Genomic DNA, 26,327 nt, shown 5'->3' with positions numbered 1-26,327 from the left:
ACTCAGGGCGGTTTACAGGGCGTGTAAAATCAAACCAATACAAAATACAAAAGTTAAAAACAATTAAAAAGATTAAATTATCCCTGAAAATAAAAACCCCAGTTAAAAATTCTCAGCCTGGGCCGGAGAGCTCAAAGAGCCAAGTCTTCAGGTCCCGGTGGAATGAACGAAGGTCAGGGGCAGTCCTGAGCTCCACGGGCAGCTGGTTCCAGAGGGCAGGCGCACCCACCGAGAAGGCCCTTCCCCTGGGTGTTATCCGCCGGTAATCTGTTACCGGCGGCACCCTGAGAAGACCCTCCCTGTCAGAGCGCACTGGACGAAGGGAGCTTGATGCTGGCAGCAGGTGTTCCCTCAAATATCCCGGACCCAAGCCATTCAATAAAAACTATGGCTAACTAAATGATATTCAGTGTATAACTAAATAGAGGAAGAATCGAGATCTAGAGTGCTGAGTTAGCTATAGACTTTGCTGTTAGGAGTTGTGATGATGGCAGCCAATTTAGATGCTTTTAAAGAGGATTGAAAAGGGACGCGGTGGCTCAGTGGGTTAGGACACTGAGCTTGTCGATCAGAAGGTCGGCGGGTCGAATCCTGAGTGCCGCGTAGCAGAGTGAGCGCCTGTTACTCGTCCCAGCTTCTGCCAACCTAGCAGTTCGAAAGCACGTAAAAAATGCAAGTAGAAAAATAGGGACCACTACGGTGGGAAGGTAACAGCGTTCCGTGCGCCTTTGGCGTCTAGTCATGCCGGCCACATGACCATGGAGATGTCCTCGGACAAACGCTGGCTCTTCGGCTTTGAAACGGAGATGAGCACCGGCCCCTAGAGTCGGAAACGACTAGCACGCATGTGCGGGGGAACCTTTACCTTTACCTTTAAAGAGGATTGAGAAGGTTCATGGAGGATTAAGTTATCAGTGGCTTATTGATGGCTGTTTATAGCTTCCTGAACCATAGGGAGCCGGTCTTTAATATAGTTGCTAGGTAGCAACAGCAGGAGGAAACTTTTGCCCTCCAGTCACGGCTTGTCAACATCCTTGGTGCAGCCAGTTGGTGTCCATCTTGCCAGGTAGCCAGACAGGAAACATGGCTAGATAAGCTTATTGTATTTTATTGTATTGGGGTGTGTCCGTGTGCGATGGGCTCAGCGATTAAAGTTGATTAAAGACACTGAGCTTGTCTATTCTTGTATGTTCCTATCAAGGTAGAGACAAAAGAATTGCCAATTTTTTATCAAGGTAAGAAATACAGGAAGTCCTCGACTTAACCACAATTGAGCCAACATTTCTGTGGCTAAGCGAAACATTGGTTAAGTGAGTTTTGACCCCCTTTTACCACCTTTCCTGCCACAGCTGTTAAGTGGATCAGGGCAGTTGTTAGGTTCGTAACATGGTTGTTCAGTGAATCTGGCTTCCCCATTGACTTTGCTTGTCAGAAGGGAGCAAATGTTGATCACGTGACCCCCGGGACGCTGCGACCGTCATAAATAGGAGTCAGTTGCCAAGATTCTGAATTTTGATCACAGTACGATGGGGACGCTGCAACGGTTATAAGTGTGAAAAACGGTCGCGGGTCACTTTTTCCAGGGCCATTGTAATTTGGAACGGTCACCAAATAAATTGTTTCTAAGTCGAGGACTAAAAACCACAGAGCAGCTGGAAAATCATGAAAATCCTTCTGCACAGCCAGGAAACAGGATCTCTCACCGATGTGGAGCTTGAGCCCACAACCAGATTCTCAAGGTCCATCAGGGTTGGGGCGAACCTAGTTCCAGAGCCCCAGGGGTCTTCAAACCTGGCAACTTTTAAGACTTGTAGAGTCCAACTCCCAGGCTGGCTGAGGAATTCTGGGAGTTGAACTCTACAAGACTTAAAATTGCCAGGTTTAGTTACCTTGCTCTAGAGCAGGGGTAGGCCACCTTGGCTCTTTTATGACTCGTGGACTTCAGCTCCCAGAATTCCTGAGCCACCCATGCTGAGGGGAAAGGGAGAGGTTTCTAAGCTGAGCCATGCTGACTGAGGAATTCTGGGAGCTGAAGTCCACGAGTCATAAAAGAGCCGAGGTTGCCTACCCGCTGCTCTAGAGGGATGATATTGCATTTTTAAAAGTCTGATTAATGTGAATCAATAGTTGGTGTGATTATTGTATAAAAACAGAAATGTTTCACATCCAATAGATAAAATATTTATAGCCTATGCAGGCGACAGGTGGTATCTGAGGAAAGTATCTGCGGTTCATCATCGGCAGGACATCTTCCTTTTAGCATATGGAAATCATGATATCTTAGTCCCTATTAAAAACAAATTTATTTATTTATTTATTTATTTATTTATTTATTTATTTATTTATTTAGTTTTCTATACCGCCCTATTCCCGAGGGACTCAGGGCGGTTTACAGGGCTGCATATAAAAGACAACTTGGGAGTCCTCCTAGATTCAGCTTTCCCTAGAAGACCATATAGTAGCTGTGACTAGGGGGGCCTTCGCCCAGGTTCGCCTGGTGCGCCAGTTGCGGCCCTATCTAGACCGGGATGCCTTACGTACGGTCACTCATGCGCTCGTGACCTCTCGTCTTGACTACTGCAACGCTCTCTACATGGGGCTACCCTTGAAGACCACTCGGAGGCTCCAACTGGTACAGAATGCAGCCGCGAGAGTTGTATTGGGAGTTTCCCGACACTCCCATGTCACACCTTTGCTCCGTGAGCTGCATTGGCTTCCAGTTGTCTTCTGGGTGAGGTTCAAGGTGTTAGTAATGACCTACAAAGCCCTACATGGCATGGGTCCGGAATACCTTGGGGAGCACCTGCGGCCGGCGTCAACTTCCCTCTGCCCAGTACGCTCCCACAGAGAGGGCCTCCTCAGGGTGCCACCGGTCAAAGAATGCCGACTGGTGGCCCCCAGGGGGAGGGCGTTCTCTGTGGGTGCACCGGATCTATGGAACCATCTTCCGGTCGAGCTCCGGATGGCGCCCGATCTCCGCTTCTTCCGGCGCGATCTTAAAACCCATCTCTTTGAACAAGCTGGCCTGGCCTGATGGGACGGGGTTGGATTTTATAAATGGATCTTTACTTTTAATCTCTATTAATTTATTACGGGCACTGTTGTTTAATTACTTTTTAATAATTTTTAATTTTTGTATCTTGTTTTTATGTATTGCCCTGTTCACCGCCCTCAGTCCTTCGGGAGAAGGGCGGTATACAAATTAAATTAATAATAATAATAATAATAATAATATAAAAACATACCGTAATATAAAATTAAAATGAATTAAATTAATTAAAGCCCAACAATTAAAACAATATTAAAAACCTAAAACCCCTTCAGTCCAGGCCAGATAGATCAAAAAGCCAGGTTTTCAGGTCCCGGCGAAATGAACGCAGATCGGGGGCGGTCCCGAGTTCCACAGGTAAATCATTCCAAAGGGCAGGCGCGTCCACAGAAAATGCCCTCCCTCTGGGGATCACCCACCGGCACTCCCTAACCGGCGGCACCCTAAGGAGGGCCTCTCTAAGGGAGCGCACAGGACGATGGGAAGTTGATGCTGGCAGCAGGTGCTCTCTAAGATAATCTGGACCCATGCCATGTAGGGCTTTATAGGTCATCACCAGCATGAAACACTTTTTTTTTTTAGAAAAAAAAAGGAAAACTAGTTTGGATGTTTCTTTAATTGTTTAAAATATGGGATACCAGGCATTGTAGTCTACTCCCATCAAATGGATACGAGATTGGAAGGAGAGCTCAACAGGTTGTCCTTGACTTACGACCGTTCATTTAAAACCAGTTTGAAACCAGTTTGAAGTCAAACCTATGAGTGTTGCACCACCCCCACGGTCACGTGATCGTGATTTGGGTGCTTGGCGACTGGCTCGCATTTATGACAGTTGCCGCTCCCTGTGGTCCCTGATTGCGACTTGTGACCTTTCCAGCCAGCTTCCAACAAACGAAGTCAAGGGGAAAGTCAGATTTGTTTAACGACTGCCGAGGTTATCATAATGACTGCAACAAAAGTCATAAAATTGGGAGTGGTCATGTGATACCTCTCTTAACGACCGCAATGCTTAGCAATAAAATTCCTGGTCCCAGTTGTGGTTACAAGAGCCGTGGTGGCGCAGTGCTTAGGATGCAGTATTGCAGGCTAACTCTGCCGACTGTCAGGAGTTCGATCCTGACCGGCTCAAGGTTGACTCAGCCTTTCATCCTTCCGAAGTCGGTAAAATGAGGAGCCAGATTGTTGGGGGCAACATGCTGACTCTGTAAAACCGCTTAGAGAGGGCCGTGAAGCAGTGTGAAGCGGTATAGAAGCTTTAAGTGCTATTGCTATAAGTTGAAGACTACCTGTATTTTCCTAATTGGGAGAATAGTTTCTAGATAGCAATGTACAAAACTCCAGTTACCGAGAGCTTAAATTGTTCTGCTTCCTGTTTGTTTCCCAAGTGATGATGAAAGCAGAGACCTTTCAGCCATCGGCCCACCCTGCCCTGCTCTGCGTCTTTCCTTTGAGAGCCAGGATGCTGAACGGGGCCCCACAGAGAACGGTGATGGTCCTTCTTCCAACAGAGGAGACTCCGGAGAGCCTGCAGCTGAAGAGGAGGGAGCTTCTAGAGAACGTGGCCTGGTGGAAGGCTTTCATTTGGACAGCGATACAGATGCAGAGGACGAAAACCAAACGGGCCGCATCTCCGAAGCGCCAGCATCATTGGACCCATCGAAAAGGGATAGAGACCTAGAGGTGGACCCTGAGCCTGATCTGAATGAGTCTTCAGTGGTGGCTCCGGGGATCCATTGTCCCCAAACCTCAGTTGAGCTGGGCAGTGACACAGATGCGGATGAGACCGTAGAGAGTCCAGCTGTCTTCAGGTTAAAGCTCCCCTCCACTTCTCTGGAAAAAGAAGAGGAGGAGACCGACGTGGAAGCCGAAGTGGAAAGTCCACGTGTCGCTGGTCCAGGGAAACATGAGCCTGTTTCCCCAAAAGAAGACGACTGCCAGCAGCTGGAAGACCGTGTCCGACTTGGTGGGGAAAAGGAGGATGACACAGGTGTGGAGGAGGCTCTGGATAATCCAGAAAGCGGTGTGAGTGCCCTGCCTCCCACTGCCCGTGAAGATGTCGACACAGATGCCGAAGACTCCTCCGTCAAGGGTGAGGCTCCAGGCAGGACCAAGAGCCACGAAGTCGGTGGAGACAGTGACGGGGATGATACCGAGGGGGAAGTGATTAAACCGCGGCTGGAGAATTCAGAAGATACTTGTCCTCAGAGGACCTGTTCTTCAGGCGGTCAGGAGAACAGCACAGACAGGGAAGAGATCCCCCTCAAGAGGATTGTGCCAGATGACCGTCGTGTGGGTGAGGGACACGGTGACGTGGTTGGGCTGACAAAAAATTCTAGCGTGGAACTTGAGTTGAGTCACGAAGTCGGGGACACGTCTCCTAGGGACTTCGATCGGAAGGAGCCCTTGCCAAACCCCGGGCATCACCACCTGCCCCTACTCTCCGTAGGTAGTGATACAGATGGGGAAGACGAGGCAGGTAATCCGGATGCGGAATCAGAGGAGAACCCGCAAGCCTCCAGTGTGGGGTCCAGCAAAGGAGGTAGAGTGAGCCATTTGGGGGATCCAGATATCGGATCTGAGGAAAAACCTACATCTCTACGAGACGAGGACAGCGATACCGACACGGACGTGATACCCGCGGGTCATGATAAAGCCACAGCTCAAGACAGTGACACGGATACGGAGGACGTTGCTGCGCCTTTACCAAGAAAACCCCTTGAAGAGAAAGGAGGGCAGTCAGTAATCCCAGTGAGACCTGAGGCAGGAGAAGAGGAGTTGGCTTCTCCTGCATTGGGAGTCGGCGTGTCCCTCAAACCTCGCGAAGACAGTGAAGATACAGACACAGAGAGAGAGGACTCCTATTCGGCAGACGAGAGCAACACCGATGGTAAGGAGAAAGGAGAAAATAGAGAGAGAGAAATTTCAAGTATTGTTGTCTCCTTATTTCTGTGGAGAGTCCCAATCCTCCAGGTCATGGTTGTCCCAAAGATGCTTTTTCCAAAAGGTAACTGGACTTGTTGTTTTTTTCCCCCTTGAAAACGTTTCGCTTCTCTTCCAAGAAGCTTCTTCGGTTCTGACAAGCCAGGGATCAAGCCAGGACAGTTCTGGCAAGCTGAAGAAGTTTCTTGGATGAGAAATGAAACGTTTTATTTATTTATTTTTTATTTTAATTCCATTTATATCCCGCCCTTCTCCGAAGACTCAGGGCGGTTTACAAGCTTAGCAGTAGCCTTCATTCTATGTATATGCCTGCTTATTAGGGCTTTCACACACACCCCCAAGCGGCATTATTACAAAGTCAGCTTAATTGCCCCCAACAATCTGGGTCCTCATTTTACCTACCTCGGAAGGATGGAAGGCTGAGTCAACCTTGAGCCTGGTGGGATGCGAACCTGCACTAATTGCAGGCAGCTGGTGTTACTTAAGGAGGCATTAGCCCACTGCTCCACCAAGGCTGTTTTAAAGGAAAACAAAACGAAACAAGTAGGCCCAGTTGCCTTTTTGGAAAAAAACCATCTTTGGGACAGCAGTTGGCTACTTCCCCCCCCCTCCCGCCATCCTAATCTTGTGATTTCATTCGGCAAGGTGTATAAATTCCACTACTCTAATAGTACAGTTTAGTCGAAATGGGACAACTTGCCGTAACAAATTATGTACAGTGGTACCTTGGGATTCGTCATTAATTGATTCTAGGAGGCGCGCTGAGTACCAAACAGATTTTTCCCATAAGGAATAATTTCGTGAGTCAGAAGGCAGCCGACACCGACAACTTCTGTCTTGCGCATCGAGTACCCAACAAACGATGAGTACCGGGACAAAATGTTTGTGTCAAAATGTGCTGAGCACCAAATCTGACGAGTTTCAAAGCAGCTGAGTACCAAGGTTCTACCGTAACCTGAATTCAGATTATACAATGAGTTCTTTCGTGATTTAAAATTAGCTTTAAACAGAAAGAAAGGGGGAGGGGGGCCCGGCGGAAATAATTTAAAACTTACATTGCGCATGAAACAACTTTTAGAAAGATAATGGCCAGATAATTTCCCTCTGCTGAACAGAGTCTCGTTCAAAGGCTGGCAGGTTCTAGAGATATTTTTAGAGACATTGCTTCTTTTCTGGTACTGTCTAATATGTAGGAAATGCTGTTTGGGTTATTTATCCCTCTTTACTCGGGACTAAGCTCAAGATGTACACCATACATTTCTTTCCACACTTTTCTCTTCTTTCAGATGAGGTTGATGTGTCCTTGCAGGCCACACAGTGTTACCTGCCAACTGAAACCACGTCACCTAGAGCTGACAAAGCTGGAGGTATCACAGCTACAGGTAAGAAACATTGCTGAACTTCTGGGTCACCTGGAAGAGAAAAGACCTAGTGCAGGGGTAGGCAACCTTGGCTCTTTTATGACTCGTGGACTTCAACTCCCAGAATTCCTGAGCCAGCCATGCTGAGGGGAAAGGGAGAGGTTTCCAAGCTGAGCCAGGCTGGCTCAGGAATTCTGGGAGTTGAAGTCCACCAGTCATAAAAGGGCCAAGGTTGTCTACCCCTGACCTAGGCCTAGGCCGCTTTATGACTGGTGGACTTCAACTCCCAGAATTCCTGAGCCAGCCATGCTGAGGGGAAAGGGAGAGGTTTCCAAGCTGAGCCATGCTGGCTCAGGAATTCTGGGAGTTGAAGTCCGTGAGTCATAAAAGAGCCGAGGTTGCCTACCCCTGACCTAGTGGGATAAAAGCCAGGAAGTTTGGCTCCAGGGTTCAGTGGCAGAAGAAGTAATTAGGGCACGGCAGAGCAGGAGCTGTAGGTTAAGGCCCTGTGCGTATTATGGGTTGCTTATGTAGGATTTGCGATCCCGAAGCAAAGCCTCATCTATTATCAGTGGAGCAGAATGGGCAGTAATCACAGTGGTGATCCGTGGTTTTTGTGAACGTGCCTTCAGTGACAAAAGAGAAGATTAAACAGGAGGCAGTTGACAGGGAGAGAAGTGTAAACACCTGGAAATGGGTTGAGGACGAGAGAGATGGGTCATTGGTTACGACGGCTTCAGGAAGCCCTCTGAATTTTTGATAAGACCTGAAATAATAATAATAATAATAATAATAATAATAATAATAATAATAATAATAATAATAATAATAATAATAATAATAATAATAATAATAATAATAATAAAATTGGAAGGGACCTTGGAGGTCATCTAGTCCAACCCCCTGCTCAGGCGGGAAACCTTATACCATTTCGGACAAATGGCTGTCCAGTCTCTTCTTAAAAACCTCCAGTGTTGGAGCATTCACCACCTCTGGAGGCAGGTTGTTCCACTGGTTAATTGTTCTAACTGTCAGGAAGTTTCTCCTTAGTTCTAGGTTGCTTCTCTCCTTGACTAGTTTCCATCCGTTGCTTCTTGTCCTGCTTTCAGGTGCTTTGGAGAATAGCTTGACTCCCTCTTCTTTGGGGCGGCCCCTGAGATATTGGAACACTGCTATCATGTCACCCCTCGCCCTTCTCTTCGTTAAACTACACATACCCAATTCCAGCAGCCGTTCCCTATATGTTTTAGCCTCCAGCCCCCTAATCATCTTTAATAGTGGGAAAGCGTTATTAGGCCCCTAGTTAAGGATTTCATACAGACTTTGGGGGCAGATAAGGAGGGAAGCTAGATGCCAGCCTAGCTCTGGCCCTGCCTCCATCCATCAAGGCTCTATTTGTATTCCTAAATGGTAGTTTGGAAGCAATCACCAGTGACGCTGATGACGTTACCTATTTGGGTGATGAAAGGTCTGCAAGGAAACAACCAAACTCAGGGAGCATCAAGGACCCTAGTACAATCGCTGGCATTTCTGGAATGCCCGGGGAGCATTTTGAATGGCAGTTGATAAATCATGGTTAGAATTGGAAGTTCAGTTAGAAAAGGATCAGTGACTCCTACGTTCTTTATTTGAGCTTCCTTAAAAGGGATGTGGGCTATTTCCTTCCTGTCTGTGATTCTGGAATACACCCGGTTGGCCGATGCATGACACACAGTTCTAGATTAGGTGGACCCGTAATCCTGATCCTCCAGAACGATTCTTCCTTTGCCATGTCGTATTACGATAATGGATTTTTCCCCCTTCTACTCTCTTTAAGTATCAGATTCCGATTACGCTCTAGAAGAGGAGCCCACTCAGGCATTTGACTTCAGTTCACCCTTTCTACCCGCCAAATGTCAACTCAGGAATGGTGAGTCTTTTTTCCAACAAGAGGAGATTTTTCCCAATTTGTTGTCCAGGGCTAACCCAGATGACAGGGTCAAAAGGGGGGATATACATTCTTTTAGGTTGCACTACTTGCATTGAATTTGGTCCACGATCTATTTTTTAAAATCAGTTTAATCTCTTTTGCACTTTGTTCTAAATCTCTCATTTGCTTATCTTTTCATCGATTCTACCTGAAAATTCCTTAATAATCATTTAGGATCTGATCTCATTTTCTCAAGATGACGTTACAGGTAGTCCTCAATTTACGACCACAGCTGAGCCAAATTTTTCTGTTGCTAAGAGAAGACAGTTATTAAGTGAATTTTGCTCTGTTTTATCACCTCTCTTGCCACAGTTGTTAAGTTGAATCATTGCAGGTGTTAAATAGTAGTGGTTGTTTAAGTGCATCTGGCTTCCCCATTCACTTTGCTTGTCAGAAGGTCGCAAAAGGGGATCGATCACATGATCCCGGGACACTGCAACTGTCATAAAATATGAGTCAGTTGCCAAGCATCTCAATTTTGATCACTTGAGAATGGGGATGCTGCAAAGGTCGTAACTGTGAAAAACGGTCATAATTCACTTTTTTTCAGTGCCTTTGTATAACTTTGAACAGTCACTAAATGAGCTGTTGTAAGTTGAGGGCTACCTATATTTTAAAGCAGAGGTCTCCAACCTTTTGGGCACCAGGGACCGGTTACAGGGAAAGAGGTTTTTACACAGACTGGAGGGGGTGTGGTTTTGTGTACTGCCTGCATCCCACGGATGGGGCTTTGCTTCTTTGTGCAGCCCGGTTGCTGGCATGCTGCGGCCCGGTACTGGTCCATGGACCGGGGGTTGGGGAACCCTGTTCTAAAGGAGTTACATCTGACAGCACTTTTGTAGAAAGGAAATGCCGAGTGGGGGAGAAAGTATTTGTCTTTATAGCATATGGCAGTGGTGACATTGGTTCACACCCCATCCTCTGTTTAGAACAGACATGTCAAACACACGGCCCGGGGGCCAGATCCGGCCTGTGAAGTGGTTTCATTTGGCCCCCGAAGCCATCCTGGAAACAGTGAAGGAACGGTCCCCACTGCCTTGGCCCTGGCCCAGAGACCCTCCTTCTGCCAGAGACTCCCAGATCTGTCCCACTCCTGCCCAGGCCCCCATAGGCACCCTTGATGCCAATGATGTAGAGCTGGCCATGCCCACCCAGTAGGCCACACCCACCCTGGCCATACCCACCTGGCCCCCCGAGGGCAACCACAATGCTGATGTGGCCCTCAGTGAAATTGAGTTTGACACCCCTGGTTTAGAATACTCTTTTTAAAAAGGTCTTTGCCTAGTGGAATTTTTCTGAGTTTTCTTACAAAGCAATCTGGGCAAAGAAGAAAAGATTGGGTTGGCAGGGCGTCATGGATATTCAGAAATATAATGAAGAGATAAGATAACCTTTATTGTCATTTTTTTTTTACTGCGGGCACAACGGCCCACATCAAAAATGAAATTTAGATTCTGTAAGTAAAGAATGGTATTTACTTTATTTAAAGCATTTAAAGCCTTGTTCCTTAATTAAGAAACTTCTGTCTGAGGTTCACATAGGTTGGTTTATGTTTCTGCTTATACAGGTAGTCTTTGACTTATGAATGTAATGAAATCTGGGATTCCCGCTGTAGGTCATGATGGGCATAAGTCAAAGCACCACATGACCAGATCCAGTTTTATGACTTTATTTTGTAGTGGCCATTAATCCAAAGCCACAGTCATTAAATGAACGTGACGGTCATTAATACAAATTAATGTGTTCCTATGGGTGTTTTTCTAGGGATGCGGTGGCTCAGTGGGTTAGGACACTGAGCTTGTCGATCAGAAGGTCGGCAGTTTGGCGGGTCAAATCCCGAGTGCCTCGTAACAGAGTGAGCGCCTTTTACTCGTCCCAGCTTCTGCCAACCTAGCAGTTCGAAAGCACGTAAAAATGCAAGTAGAAAAATAGGGACCACTACGGTGGGAAGATAACAGTGTTCCGTGCGCCTTTGGCATCTAGTCATGCCGGCCACATGACCACGGAGACGTCCTCGGACAAGCGCTGGCTCTTCAGCTTTGAAACGGAGATGAGCACCGGCCCCTAGAGTTGGAAACGACTAGCACGCATGTGCAGGGGAACCTTTACCTTTACCTTTATGGGTGCTTTTTGCGGAAACCAACCAAAAAGGCTGAAACTGGCAAAAAAATAAATAAATAGTAAATTGTGGTCATGTGATTGGAATAGTGCAACTGGCTGTAAAGGTGAGCCAGTTACCAAGTGCCCGAAATGCAGTCATGTGACTGAGGGTATGTGCTGCTGTTGGAACTTGATTGTAATTAGTTTTTTTGGGGGGGTGGGTGTTCCATCATAACGGCGAACGGTTGCTAAGCAAGGACTACCTGTATTTTGAAAAGATGTGACACAATAGGGTCAGCAAGGGTAAACGAAATTTAGAAACAATTCACCAATTCTGCATATGTTAAACAATAGTTGTTATAAATGATCTCATCTCCCAACTTCCTTTGGGCAGAGTGCCCAATCGTGAGGGAAGCCGGGAATTGTAGATCAGCAATAGCTGGGGAGGCCAGCTGTGGCTTACATCTGCATCAAGAATGGCCTTGAGATCCCAGTTTCCTGAAGCTCACACTTGATCTGCCTCTTGTCACTTGAGGTAGAGAGTGACTGGACAGCAGAACTGTCAAGGAGAAGGGAAATGATTGCTTAGGACAGGGGTAGGCCACCTTGGCTCTTTTGTGACTCGTGGACTTCAACTCCCAGAATTCCTGAGCCAGCATGGCTCAGCTTGGAAACCTCTCCCTTTCCCCTCAGCATGGCTGGCTGAGGAATTCTGGGAGTTGAAGTCCACGAGTCATAAAAGAGCCAAGGTTGCCTACCCCTGGCTTAGGACCATTTAAATTGTAGCTGGACTACTTCTAATAGACGGGGAGGGGAGTGATTGTAACTTAGTATGATAAACAGGAAGATCCTTGTAGAGCTTAAAGATTTCCTTCACCTGATTCCCCTCTAAATAAATACATGGATTCTGGTCCCCATCCTTTCAGCAAGGATTGCTACTGGCCAATTTCCGGCCTTTTGCACAAAAAAAAAATGCAGATAGGAATACATTAATTTGTATTAACGACCGCCACGTTCGCTTAACGACTATGCGGTTGAGTTAAAGAGCACTACAAAATAAAGTAAAATCAGATCTGGTCATGTGGTGCTTTGACTTACGATCATCACGACTTACAGTGGAAATTCCAGATGCCATTACGTTGGCGATCAAGGCAATTGTCGCCCAGAATATCTGGAAGGACATTAGGCAGGGAAGGCCTGCTTGGCCCTAAGAACAAACGAAGACAATTATTCTCCACTTGTTGTCCTCCTAGTAACCAGCTTGCCTTTGAAAGACAACAGTTCTGACCAAGAAGATGATCTGCTGGAAGCCACCCAGCCATATTGTCAGGAGCCCGAGCAAGTCTTAGCAGAGTTTTGCGAAGCCTTGGCTGACAAAAAGAAACTGGACCCGGAACGGCTTGTCCGGAACCAACCCGAAGAGGAGAGGTGTTTTGAGCAGGTGCCTCAACCTGATTTCCCGGCTTCAACTTCTCCGAGAGAAGAGACCACCCCCAGTCTTCCAGGAGAAAAACCTCTGCCTCAGGCTGTGGAGTTGCCCCCTCCGCAGTCCTCCTTGCAGACAGCAGGGGGCGCCTCTGAAGAGGAAACCCAGCCTCTCTGCTCTCTGCAAATTCCCCTTGTGGCCAGCGAGGGGTCCTTGACTCCACAGGAAGAGAAGAGGGTGGTGCTCCCAGAAGGCGGAAGCTCTTCAGAGGTGATGCTCAGACAGAGTGAGGCAAGTGAGTGGCAGCGCATGAAAAATGGTTTTAGGGGGGAATGAATGGATTATGGTTCTGTGATGGGCATTGCTGAAACGCATCGTGGGGGCCATCTTTGATCAGCCCGTTTGATTTTTTTTTCTTTTTCTTACAAATATAAATTTTTCATGGTTCAGGTGTGAATGAGAGGTGAAAAGGCTCCCATCAACCAGAGCAGTGTTTCTCAACCGTGACAGCTTTGGTGAAGGTGGGTGGACTTCAATTCCCAGAATTCCCCTGGTTCTTGAAATTCTGGGAATTGAAGTCCACACTTCTTCAATTCGCCAAGTTCAAGAAAGACTGAGCCAGAGGCGGCAATTTACATTTAGGGTGATATCAAGGGGTTGTGTTGCAGATGGCAAAAGCTCCAAATTATGTAATTTATGGAAATTTAATTTGTTGTTTTTTTTGTTGTTGTTTTTTAAATTTCTATGGCCTCCCAACTCAGCCAAGTGATTTTGGGCGGCTTGCGAGTCTTAAAATTTTAAAACAATTTCAAAAGCACTAAAATGATAAAAACATCCACAAAATAAATATATACAAACGTAAACATCACCCGTGATGATTAATCTGCTAATAGTGAAGCCGAGCATACATTTTGAGTCCCAGGCCTGGGTACATAGCTCAAGTATCCAAAATCCTGGATTTTTTTTTCTTTTGCTCAGAACTGGGGAGGTTTTAATCTCTGCTCTCTTTGTGTTTTTAAAACGCTATTGGGTGGACTTTAGAGCTCTTGCAGCCCTAGATTTGGAAACTGTTCATCTTTGCTCTCAATCAAAAGTGTAGATATTTTTTAAACTGGAGGGTCGTTTTCCTCTTGCAGGCCTGGAGTTTTTTTCTGTCTTCTCCACATGTAAAGAGCTCTCTTTGGCTTCTCTTGTTCTCCCAGTTCTTGAGATGCTGTTTGCACAAAGGCTCTTTTCTTCCTGCTTTGGCACAGCTTCATCCTTCCTTGGGCAGAGAAAGCCTTGAAGCTTTCGTCTTCCAGCGTAAATCCAGAATATTCCACGGGTCCGCTGGAACTGGTCTTTAGCTTCGCTCCAGCAGTGCTTGCGATTCCTTCCGAGATAGGCATAGGCAATCGGCATCCTGTAGGCCACACGCAATCTGGATTTTTTTTTTTTTAAATCCCATTTATATCCCGCCCTTCTCCGAAGACTCAGGGCGGCTTACAATCTAAGAAGCACAAATCAATGTGCTTAGCAATAGCCTTCATTCTATGTATATGCCTGCTTATTAGGGCTTTCCCCCCCCCCCAAGCGGCATTATTACAAAGTCAGCTTAATTGCCCCCAACAATCTGGGTCCTCATTTTACCTACCTCGGAAGGATGGAAGGCTGAGTCAACCTTGAGCCTGGTGGGATGCGAACCTGCACTAATTGCAGGCAGCTGGGGTTACTTAAGGAGGCATTAGCCCACTGCTCCACCAAGGATTGAGGGCTGCATGGGAAACATCACCTAGAACAGGGGTCCTCAACCTTGGCAACTTTACAACTTGTGGACGTCAACTGAGGCTAAGGAATTCTGGGAGTTGAAGTCCACAAGTCTTTAAAGTTGCCGAGGTTGAGGGCTCCTGACCCTAAAATCCGTATTGGAGGGTGGTCCCTAACAGGAATGTAACCCTCAGTCCTGCATGGTACAGGCTGCTCATTTCGCGAGTTTTGTACAAGTGATCCTCGACTTGCGACCACCATTGGTTCTGCCAATCACGGTCATGAATCATGGTAAATTGGGTCCTCTCATGTGACTGGACCCGATTTTATGACTTTTTTTTTATTTTATTTTTACAGCAGTCAGTAAGCAAAGGCCACAGTAGTAAAGTGAATGCCACTGTTGTTAAGTGAAGGCTCTGGTCACGAATACATTGTTTGCTATGGGATGGAAACTGGGGAAAAAATATTGTAAATACAGGCCAGTTGGTGGGCACTCAAAATGGAGTCATGTGACTGGAAGGTGGGGGATACAGTAACTTCAGCACAATATCATAAGTAGCTTTTGGAGGGTCCATTGTAGCTTTGAATGGTTGCTAAGCAACCAGTCACGTCAATTATATAGCCAAAAACTCTGGCAGGAAGCCAGGGTTATAATGTATTGGTGTGGTAGATAGAGTTTATGTATGGGAAACTGGTCTGTATTTTAGTAAGTCCGCATCTCTGCTCTGCCCCCTGGTGGCAAAAAATTGAAATGGTGTTTTTCAATCCAGACTGTTTCATCCTTTGACTTTTTCTAGCTCCTCTGGATGACCAGGTGGAAGAAAACTCGGAATTAGTAAGAGAAACAAGGAATCCTAAGAAGGTAAGCATCAGATTTGTCTTTATTTAACATCCTGTCTTATTTTTATAAATACATACGTATATTGTGTGTGTGTGTATAAATAATATAATATAAATAATAGTATATTTATTTATTTATTTATTTTATTTTATTGGATTTATATACCGCCCTTTCCCAAAGGACTCATATATACATATATGTACATACATACATACACACACACACACACACACACAGGTAAAGGTAAAGGTTCCCCTTTACCTAGGGGCCGGTGCTCATCTCTGTTTCAAAGCCGAAGAGCCAGCGCTTGTCCGAGGACGTCTCCGTGGTCATGTGGCTGGCATGACTAGACGCCAAAGGCGCACAGAACGCTGTTACCTTCCCACCGTAGTGGTCCCTATTTTTCTACTTGCATTTTTACGTGCTTTCGAACTGCTAGGTGGGCAGAAGCTGGGACGAGTAACAGGTGCTCACTCTGTTACGCAGCACTCGGGATTCGACCTGCCAAACTGCCGACCTTCTGATCGACAAGCTCAGCGTCCTAACCCACTGAGCCACCGCGTCCCTTTATACATACATACATATACACACACACATACATACACATACACATATACACACACACACACACATATACATATATATACATATATACATATATACATATATACATATATACATATATACATACACACACAAATATATATATGTGTGTGTGTGTGTATATATATATATATATATATATATATATATATATATATATATATATATATATATATATATATATATATATATATATATATTAAAACATATTTACATGTTTATATTTATTTATTTATTTATTTATTTATTTATTTAGATTTATATACCGCCCTTTCCCGAAGGACTCAGGGCGGTTTACAGGGTATTTTAAAATCAATCCAATACAAAATACAAAAGTTAAAAAACAATTAAAAAAGATTAAATTATCCCTAAAAATATATCAGCAAGTATTGCGAGCCCAGTTGGCAAAAGAAATCTGAGGACTGTATTGGTTGAAAACACGCAGAAGAGGCCTTCATCCTACAGTGGATAGACATTTGCTAAAATGATGATTATGATTATGTATAAATATTATAATTATAAATGAGTTATTTTATGAATGCCTCAAGCTAGTGAACATGCCTAATATTTCTCCTTCTGCACTTTTCCCCACGACAACAACAACAACCTTGTGAGGTGGGTTGGGCTGAGGGTGACTGGCATTCTTCACAAATCAAGGACCGATTTGGTGAAGTTACCCGTCACGTTTTTTTTTGTCTCATGGGGTAGAACAAGATAACCGTGATTTGTAAACTCTGGTTTGATATGAGAACTCAGTCAACAAATTGTGGTTTGTTCAAAATTCCCCCCCACCTGGTTAACTGAATCACGGTTTGTTTGGCATGATGCCTGAGCTCCATATGATATCTCTAGGTGTTGGTGCCAGCCCAGGAGGAGCCGGCGTCAACAGCGCCCCCTGCCTGTGAGCTGCGGCGCAGTCTGCGATTTTCAACCACTTCCGCTTCACCCACCCCTCTGCCAGAAAGACGAAGCCTCCGCCAACACGGATCTGGGGCCGTCGTCGTTGCATCCAGCAAACCAGCTGCCCCAGAGAGCAGGCGTAGGGGGCTGCGGCAGCTCAGCAAAGCAAGTCAACGAAAGAGTGAAGCGAAGGAGAGGCCAGAACAGCCCGGAGAAGAGGGGCCCAGGAAGAAGGCCAGGAAAGGAGACCTGACCGCTGCTCCTGTCCCTCAAGCTCGAACGAGGAGCTCCCAGAGGGAATCCAGGGCTGCCGGCAAGGTTACAGAAGTAGCAGCCGCCGTCTCTGTTAGCCCTGGGGCCACAAAACGGGCCAGGAGGGGTCTTGCTCCCAGTCCTGGGCTAGAAGGGCAGCCGGAGCGTCCAAGGACTCGGGCCAGCAAGCTGTCCAGCAGCGGCAGCACTTCCATGAGCACCCCAAGCCCAAAGGATTCTGGGAAAAGTGCCAAGCCTGGGCAGGTGGGTATCTATGCAGAGGAAGGAGAAGCTCCCTCGCCCAAAGAAAGCTCCCCCCCCCCACTTTCAGGGCAACGGACCCTTAATTGAATCCTTAGAAGGACCACGTTCCCCCTCTAGATCTCATACATCAGACATGTCAAACACAAGGCCCGGGGGCCAGATCCGGCCCGCGAAGTGGTTTCATGCGGCCCGCGAAGCCATCCTGGAAACAGTGAGGGAACGGCCCCCACTGCCTTGGCCCTGGCCCAGAGACCCTCTTTCTGCCAGAGACCCTCAGATCTGTCCCACTCCTGCCCAGGCCCCCATAGGCACCCTTGATGCCAACGATGTAGAGCTGGCCACGCACACCCAGTAGGCAATACGCACTCTAGCCACGCCCACCCAGTAGGCCACACCCACCCAGGCCACACCCATCTGGCCCCCTGAGGGCAACCGCAATGCTGATGCGGCCCTCAATGAAATTGAGTTTGACACCCCTGTCATACATCTATAGTTGCTTAGACTGGTGGATGGCGCTTTTCTTCCACACGTCCTTTCTGGTTGAAACCCGGCCCTTGACAGCCACAGCTGTCGTAAGCGGCCTTAGGCAGACCGAGCGGGGGGCGGGGTCATGCTTATCAATCATCTTAAAAGGGAGGGTCTCCAAAGTTCCATGAACCAATGGGGAGCAGCCGTCCCCAACCTGCTGCCTTCTCTTGATATCTTGTGACTGCAGCTCCCACAGTTCCTTGCTATGCACCCTTTCGATCACTTTGTACAGATAGTCCTCGACATACGACCACAGTTGAGCCCAAAATTTCTGTTTGCTAAGCGAGACAGTTAAGTGAACTTTGCCCCGTTTTATTTTATTTATTTATTTATTTTATCACATTTGTATACCGCCCTTTCCCTGAGGACTCAGGGCGGTTTACAGGGAATTAAAAATCAAAACATACAAAAGTTAAAAACCAGTTAAAAAATATTAAATTCACCCTGTACACTTAAAAACCCCAGTTAAAATTTTCTCCTCAGCCTGGGCCCGGGAGCTCAAAGAGCCAGGTCTTCAGGCCCTGGCGGAATGATCGGAGGTCGGGGGCAGTCCTCAGCTCCACCGGCAGCTGGTTCCAGAGGGCAGGCGCTCCCACTGAGAAGGCCCTATCCCTGGGTGTCACCCGCCGGCAATCTCTCACCGGCGGAACCCTGAGCAGACCCTCCCTGTGGGAGCGCACTGGGCGAAGGGCGTTTGATGCCGGCAGCAGGTGTTCCCTCAAATAACCCGGACCCAGGCCATGTAGGGCTTTATAGGTCATCACCAGCACCTTGAATCTCACCCGGAGGGCAACCGGAAGCCAATGCAGCTCGCGGAGTAGAGGTGTTACATGGGAGTATCGGGAAACCCCCATTACAACTCGCGCGGCCGCATTCTGCACCAGTTGAAGCCTCCGAGTGGTCTTCAAGGGCAGCCCCATGTAGAGAGCGTTACAGTAGTCCAAACGGTAGTTCCTTGCTACCGTTGTTCAGTGAAACACCGTAGTTTTTCAATTAGTCAGTGGGTTGTTAAGTGAGTCTGGCTTCCCCGTCGACTTGGCTTGTCGGAAGGTCGCAAAAGGGGAACGCCTCACCCCAGGGCGACGGCGACCGTCATAAATAGGAGTCAGTGGCCAAGCGGTTGAACTTTGGTCACGTGACCATGGGGACGCGGTAACGGTTGTGTGAAAAATGGCCGTAGGTCACTTTTCTCAGTGCCATTGTTAACTTCGAACAGTCAGTAAATGAACTGTTGCAAGTCGAGGACTGCCTGTACACAGCTGCATAAGCCGAGGCTTGAAGATTGGCAAGCTGGCAAGTTTTACATTAAAGGATCTGTTGGTAAAAAAGGTTTCTGGAAACCTGGCTTGTCTTGGTGCTCTGAAGCCAACAAATGTGGGGGCTTTGTGGAGCAGGGCCATCTGTCCCTGGATGGTGTGGCTCTCAGACATTGTGAGGGGTCTGTGGGCAGCCCCCCCCTCCAGGAGGTGAGTGGTGTGCTCGGGCCTTGCGAGCCTGAGGTGGCAGTGCTCTTTCAGCGAGTCTTGGTGGAGCAGTGGGCTAATGCCTCCTTAAGTAACACCAGCTGCCTGCAATTAGTGCAGGTTCGAGTCCCACCAGGCTCAAGGTTGACTCAGCCTTCCATCCTTCCCAGGTAGGTAAAATGAGGACCCAGATTGTTTTTTTTTTAAATTCCATTTATATCCCGCCCTTCTCCGAAGACTCAGGGCGGCTTACAAGCTTAGCAGTAGCCTTCATTCTATGTATATGCCTGCTTATTAGGGCTTTCACACACACCCCAAGCGGCATTATTACAAAGTCAGCTTAATTGCCCCCAACAATCTGGGTCCTCATTTTACCTACCTCGGAAGGATGGAAGGCTGAGTCAACCTTGAGCCTGGTGGGATGCGAACCTGCACTAATTGCAGGCAGCTGGTGTTACTTAAGGAGGCATTAGCCCACTGCTCCACCAAGGATCTTTGTTGGGGGCAATAAGCTGACTTTGTAAAAAAAATGCCGCTTGGGGGAGGGTGCGAAAGCCCTAATAAGCAGGCATATACATGGAATGAAGGCTATTGCTAAGCACATTGATTTGTGCTTTTTAGATTGTAAGCCGCCCTGAGTCTTTGGAGAAGGGCGGGATATAAATGGGATTTTTTAAAAAAAGTCTTCTTAGAATCGAGGACTGATCCGCTTTTCCCTGTCTTCTCCAGGAACCAATCCTGTCCACTCCGTCTTCAGGAAGGAAGTCGCGGCATCACAGCCCAGAAGGCAGAGCGACAAATCAAAAGGCCTCCTCTGGCAGTCGTGCCCGGCGCTCCACTGGGCCTGGCAGCCCCGCCCCCAAGGTATGGCGGCTGCGTATTACAGAATAGCAGGGGAGGGGGTTGGGCCCGGACAAGGGAAGATGGCCACTTTTGAGTTGGGGCAACCGCATGGTTAACGTGAAAGTTTATTGAATCTCCCCTGTCTCTCCTTTCAGGTGCTGTTCACGGGTGTGATTGATGAGGAGGGAGAGCGTGTCGTGGCCGAATTGGGGGGTTCTCTAGCAGAATCCGTCTTTGATTGCACTCACCTTGTGACGGACCGCGTACGTCGCACGGTCAAGTTCTTGTGCGCCTTGGCTCGAGGAATCCCCATTGTGACCCTCGACTGGCTGGAGAAGGTAATCCATTTTTCTGATTACCCGGAATTATGGACGTATGTCGTGCCGGTCGTTAATAGGAATGGCGCAAAGATTTATATACCGCTTCACACTGCTTTGCAGCCCTCTCTAAGCAGTTTACAGAGTCGGCACATTGCCCCCAACAATCTGGGCCCTCAATTGATCGACCTCGGAAGGGTGAAAAGCCGAGTCAACCTTAAGCTGGTCAGGATCAAACTGCTGGCAGTGGGCAGAGTCGACTTGCACTACTGCATCCCAACCGCTGTGCCACCAGGGGTGCCCCACACGTCTGTGCTCAATTTCACGACCTTTTTTGTGATGGTTGTTAAGCAAATGTGGTAGTCATAAAGCAAGCATACTGAGGTTGTTAAGCGAATCCCTTGTCTGCAGTGGGTTTTTTTTTAACTGGAAATTGGAAGTGAACTGTGGCTTCCAGCAAAAACACTTGCAATTGTTAAGTTAGTAAGCTGGTTGTTAAGTGAATCTGGCCTTCCTGTTGACTTTGCTTGTCGGAAGGTGGCAAAAGGTGATCACAAGAACCTGGGACACTGCAACCATCGTAAATATGAACTCGTTGCTGCACATTTGTGCGATTCGAGATTAGTCAGAACAGTGACTGCAACCGTCGTAAATATGAACCCGTTGCTACATATTTGTGCGATTCGAGATTAGTCAGAACAGCGACTCAGGCAGGAGCGCCAGGAGCTCCCTTGTCTGAAGACGAGACATTCTGTCTTTTCTGAGTTGCTGAGATGAATTTGCTTTTGTGCCGGAATGTGAATATTTCTAAATGGGAAGGGAAAGTCTGCAAGCTTTGCATCCAGCTACTTCCATTTAAACATCCTCCAGGAGAGAACAACCTGGTTTTCCCAGTTGCAGGGTATGGCTGTGAAAGTTGGGCCATAAGAAAGGCTGAGCGCCAAAGAATTGAAGCCTTTGAACTATGGTGCTGGAGAAGACTCCTGCGAGTCCCTTGGACTGCAAGGCGATCAAACCGGTCAGTCCTAGAGGAGATCAACCCTGACTGCTCTTTAGAAGGCCAGATCCTGAAGCTAAAACTCAAATACTTTGGCCACCTAACGAGAAGGAAGGACTCACTGGAGAAGAGCCTAATGCTGGGAAAGGTTGAGGGCAAGAGAAGAAGGGGACGACAGAGAAGGAGGTGGCTGGATGGAGTCACTGAAGCAGTAGGCGTGAGCTTAAATGGACTCCAGAAGATGGTAGAGGACAGGAAGGCCTGGAGGAACGTTGTCCATGGGTTCACGATGGGTCGAACACTAATTTGCAACTAACAACAAAGAGAACAACCTGGGACAGCCAAGAGCACAATCCTGGGACTGCCACTGATCTGAGAATGGAACTGCTGATTGAGGCAGTGCAAAGTCCGCATCCGTCGGCAACTCTTTAGAATTGCCTCTGTTCTACAAATGCAGCATCCGTCAGCAATTCCTTAAAACTACAGGCAGTCCTCGACCATTCAAAGTTACAATGGCACTGAAAAAAGGAAGTTGTGACTGACTTTCACACTTAATGACCATTGCAGCATCCCCCTGGTCTGGCGATCAAAATCCAGAAGCTTGTCAAACTGACATGGCATTTATGACGAAGGCAGTCTTCTGGGGGATCATGTGATCCCCCTTTTGCGACCTTCTGACAAGCAAAGTCAACGGGGAAGACAAGTTCGCTTAACAACCGGGTTATTAACCGCAGCGATTCGCTTAACATCCCTGGCAAGGAAGGTCATACAATGGGGCAGAGTTCACTTAATAACTGTCTCACTGAGCAACAGAAATATGGGGGCTCAACTGTAGTCCTAAGTCGAGGGCTGTCTGTACTTCATGTGCGCCAGGCCCAGGCAGCGGCTGAAGGGCGACATGCTGGAACATCATGAGCCTATACGGAGGTGCAGCTGCTTTAATGAGCCTTCCAAGCATTATAGTACGAAGTGCCTCTTCCGCAGCGCTTGTTGTGATTCAGGGTCAGCCTGTGGGTTCGGCAGTTGGGTCGGACGATTCAGAGGAGGAGGAGGGGGGTGTTGGAGAGCCTGCAGAGGATAGCCCTGAGGCTCTGCAGAGCCCTCAGCCAGGCCCCTCCCATCCGGTTACGACGCAGACCCAGCTGTGTGAGCCTGACAGCGTGGATGAAGATGACCCACAGCTGGCCCTGTTCAAGGACGCCCGACGCAGGAGGCAGTCAATCAGGAGTAAACAGAGGAAGGCAATGGGGCACCTCGGAAGGAGGCAGAGAGAAGCCACGCCCTGAACTGTTTAAAAGGGGAATGCGTGGGAGGGCTGGTTTGCTGAAGGCAACCGTTTGAATAGCTCCTGTTTCATGGTTCGTGTTTGCTCTGTTTGCTCTGTTTTATGTTAATAAATTTGGCAGGCTTAGTTCCAGCCTCTTGCCGTTTTGTAAAGGGGTTGTCCCTGCCTTTTCTGCAGGGCCGGTAGTAGGCTGGTACAGAACAGCCCTCCAGGTTATAGCGTTTTGGAAATGGTTTGATTCATGGCTCCAGGAATGATGTGACCTGCTTCCAGGGAGGAAAGGAAAAAGTTCCTCTATGTCAGGAGTCTCCAACTTTTGCCACTTTACGACTTGTGGACTTCAACTCCCCAGAATTCCTCCGCCAGCATGGGCTGCCTGAGGCATTCTGGGAGTTGAAGTCCACAAGTCGTAAAGTGGCTAAGGTTTCTATGTGGTTGATCTTCCTTCTAATCATGCTTCCATCCCACAGAGCAGACAGAATGCTTTTTTCCTGGCACCAAACAGCTTCCTTGTTCGGGACCCTGAGCAGGAGAAGAACTTACGGTTCAGCCTCTCCACCTCGCTGCAAAAAGTACAGCAGAAAGGCGCCTTGTTCCAGGTGAGCCCATCATTTGCTGCGCTGAGCCCAGGCGGTGCCCCAAGTGTCCAGCACCCACATTGCCATGATGGAGAGGTACCCTCCCTTCACTTAAAACTTTCCCCGCTGCTGAAAAGCTCCAGATGCAAATTACAACAAGAACAGCAATAATAAAAGCAATCCCAATTTGAATTTATTATTTGTGAACTTCCAACTCCCAGAATTTCTGAGCCGGCCATGCTGGGTCAGGAATTCTGGCAGTTGAAGTTCACAAGTCGTAAAGGGGTCATGGCTCCCCACCTCTGTTCTAAGCCAATTTCTCCCGTCTAGTGGTCTCCAGACCTGTGAAACAACAGTTCCATAATCACAAGTCCCCCCACACCTATGAACCGTGTATTTGGGGATTGCGGTGAATGTGACTTGAGTCGCAACACACCTATAAAGGGAAGGGGGACCGGGTTGGGTGAAAGCTGCAAATTTGGCTTTAGGTCCATCAGCAGCCAACCTGCTGTGGTATGATGTTCCCTTCCTTTTTTTTGCCCACATTCCTGGCAAACGTTCCAGTCCATGATTTGAGACTGGAATTACAGTTGTAAGTCATTGTGGTTGTTAAGTGGCTCACACATGACTGTGCCTTATTGTATATTGTGGCAATTGTTAAACAAATGCCAGTGCCACTGAGCAAATGTGGTTGTTGAGCCAAGGCAGTGATCATTAAGCAAATCCAATTTATACGTGTTTTTTTGCTGGAAACCAGGAAAAAAAAGGCAAAAATTGTGGTCATATGTAAGTCGCTGCAAATGGCTATGTAAGCTGGTTGCCCAGGCACCCAAAATATGATCCCATGGTCACCAGAGGGGGGAGGGTGACCATCAGAACTTTCAAAAATCGGGTCATAACAATAACAACAAAAAGTTGGAAGGGACCTTTGAGGTCATCTAGTCCAACCCCCTGCTCAGGGGGAGATGGGTCTATCATAACTTGAAATGGTTGCTATGTAACTAGTTATTAAGTGAGGACTACTTGTAGTAGTAGTAGTACCCCAGAGTTTCTTTCTTTCCAGGGCTACGAAATCCACGTCACTCCTAATGTGAAGCCAGAACCAGAGTACATGAAGGACATCGTTAAATGCAGTGGTGGAACTTTATTACCAAGAATGCCTCGAGCATTTAAGGTGAGTTATTTTGTTGGGTGTTTTTTTTGTTTATTACTACACTGAGTTATAAATTGGGCTGAGAGAGGGTGGCTGGCCCAGACTTCAGCGGAGAACTTCCATGGCTGAGGAGGACTACAACGTGGGTCTTCCCTACTCCTGGCCCAACATCTTCAACATTACCCTGGTTGACTAACTACGGGTAATCCTCGACTTACACTCACAATTGAACTCAGTATTTCCGTTGTTAAGTGAGACAGTTAAGCGAGTTTTGCCCCACTTACGACCTTTCTTGCCACAGTTGTTAAGTGAATCGTTGCAGTTGTTCAGTTAGTAACACGGTTGTTAAGTGAATCTGGCTTCCCCAGCTGACTTTGCTTATTAGGTGGTGGCAAAAGGGACCGCCTGACCCCAGGAGACGGCAGCGGTTATAAATACAAGGCAGTTGCCAGTTGTTTTAATTTTGATCCCATGACCATGGGGATGCTACGACCGTCTTGTGTGAAAAAAGGTCATAGGTCACTTTTCCCAGTGCCATGGTACAATACAATAACAGAGTTGGAAGGGACATTAGAGGTCTTCTAGTCCACTCCTCTTGCTCAGGCAGGAAACCCTATACTATTTCAGACAAATGGCTGTCCAGTCTCTTCTTAAAAACTTCTAGTGTTGGAGCATTCACAAATTGCTTTTGTACCAAGACCAGGATAAGTGAAATGTCCTCCAGAAAATAACAGAAAACGGGAATTCATTGTACCAACTTTTCTCCTTTTTCCCCCCTGGAGGGCATTTCATAATCCAATGAAAATGCAGTACAAACTTAAAAACTCATTATTTTATAAAAATCTAATTAAATAAATAAAATAAATAAACTTCAACTTTCACAGCTTCTGGAGGCAGGTTGTTCCACTGATTATTTTGTTCTATCAGGAAGTTTCTCCTTAGTTCTAGGTTGCTTTTCTCCTTGATTAGTTTCCATCCATTGCTTCTTGTCCTGCCTTCTGGTGCTTTGGAGAATAGCTTGACTCCCTCTTCTTTGTGGCAGCCCCTGAGGTATTGGAACATGGCTATCATGTCCCCCCTTGTCCTTCTCTTCATTAAAACTAGACACACCCAATTCCTGCAACCATCCTTCATGTGTTTTAGCCTCCAGTCCCCTAATCATCTTTGTTGTTCTTCCCTGTACTCAACATCTTTTTTACTTCACTAAGTGAACTAGAGGACTAGCTACGTACTGGTTTTCCAACAGGCAGACCAATTGAAGTTTGTTGGGGCCATGCAAGAAATGTGACTCAACTCTTTTGACAGGGAAAGAGGACGGTCTGACCTTTTTGTACCCTGTTTCAGGAGAAACGTATCGTGGTGTCCTGCCCTGAGGACCTGTCGCGCTGCAAACCAGCTCGGGAGGCAGGAGTTCCCATCACCAACGCGGAGTTCATCCTGACGGGTATTCTGCAGCAGACGGTGGACTTGCAGGCTCACCGCCTGGATGTCGGTGTGGGTCAGTCTCCAGCTTCCAGCCCCCTTGTTCCCTCTACCAGGACCAGCAAGAGGCGGGCCGCCACACGGACGGCCCCAGCTCCACCCAGCACAGCCAAGAGACGACGCTGATCCCCCAAGGGCAGCACCGCCTTAAAATTGTACATACGGGGTTTTGTTTTTTATATACTGCTGCCAATAAACGGGGTGTGAAAAGACTGATGATTTTGGAATGG

The 26,327-nt window shown here is 47.4% G+C and overlaps 2 protein-coding genes across 4 annotated transcripts in view; one reads left to right on the top strand and one right to left on the bottom strand.

Moving 5' to 3' along the window:
* The window catches only part of MDC1 (mediator of DNA damage checkpoint 1), a 32,827-nt gene extending 6,517 nt beyond the window's left edge, over window positions 1-26,310 (top strand). Inside the window, exons 5-15 of one of the 3 annotated variants that reach the window (XR_014025126.1) lie at window positions 4,435-5,936; window positions 7,276-7,371; window positions 9,167-9,259; window positions 12,673-13,140; window positions 15,389-15,453; window positions 16,888-17,451; window positions 20,172-20,306; window positions 20,441-20,623; window positions 23,390-23,483; window positions 24,526-24,636; window positions 25,960-26,036. Coding sequence is in view for 2 of the 3 variants with exons in the window: in XM_081317758.1 (XP_081173884.1) it covers window positions 4,435-5,936; window positions 7,276-7,371; window positions 9,167-9,259; window positions 12,673-13,140; window positions 15,389-15,453; window positions 16,888-17,451; window positions 20,172-20,306; window positions 20,441-20,623; window positions 23,355-23,483; window positions 24,526-24,636; window positions 25,960-26,223 (3,610 nt within the window). In the remaining variant the exon portion in view is untranslated. Of the gene's footprint in view, window positions 1-4,434; window positions 5,937-7,275; window positions 7,372-9,166; window positions 9,260-12,672; window positions 13,141-15,388; window positions 15,454-16,887; window positions 17,452-20,171; window positions 20,307-20,440; window positions 20,624-23,354; window positions 23,484-24,525; window positions 24,637-25,959 lie in introns of all 3 variants that reach the window. The other 2 variants (XM_081317758.1, XM_081317759.1) reach the window with 2 other exon arrangements.
* The window catches only part of LOC308662206 (uncharacterized protein), an 80,764-nt gene continuing 68,130 nt past the window's right edge, over window positions 13,694-26,327 (bottom strand). Inside the window, exon 5 of the mRNA XM_081317768.1 lies at window positions 13,694-14,247. Within this exon, the coding sequence (XP_081173894.1) occupies window positions 13,929-14,247 (319 nt within the window). The 3' untranslated portion in view covers window positions 13,694-13,928. The remainder of the gene's footprint in view (window positions 14,248-26,327) is intronic.

The sequence above is a fragment of the Vipera berus genome, assembly GCF_964194415.1.
Source record: "Vipera berus genome assembly, chromosome: 2".
Classification (NCBI taxonomy): domain Eukaryota; kingdom Metazoa; phylum Chordata; class Lepidosauria; order Squamata; family Viperidae; genus Vipera; species Vipera berus.
Note: the sequence above shows the minus strand (reverse complement) of the source record. Positions and strands in the feature narration are given on the sequence as shown.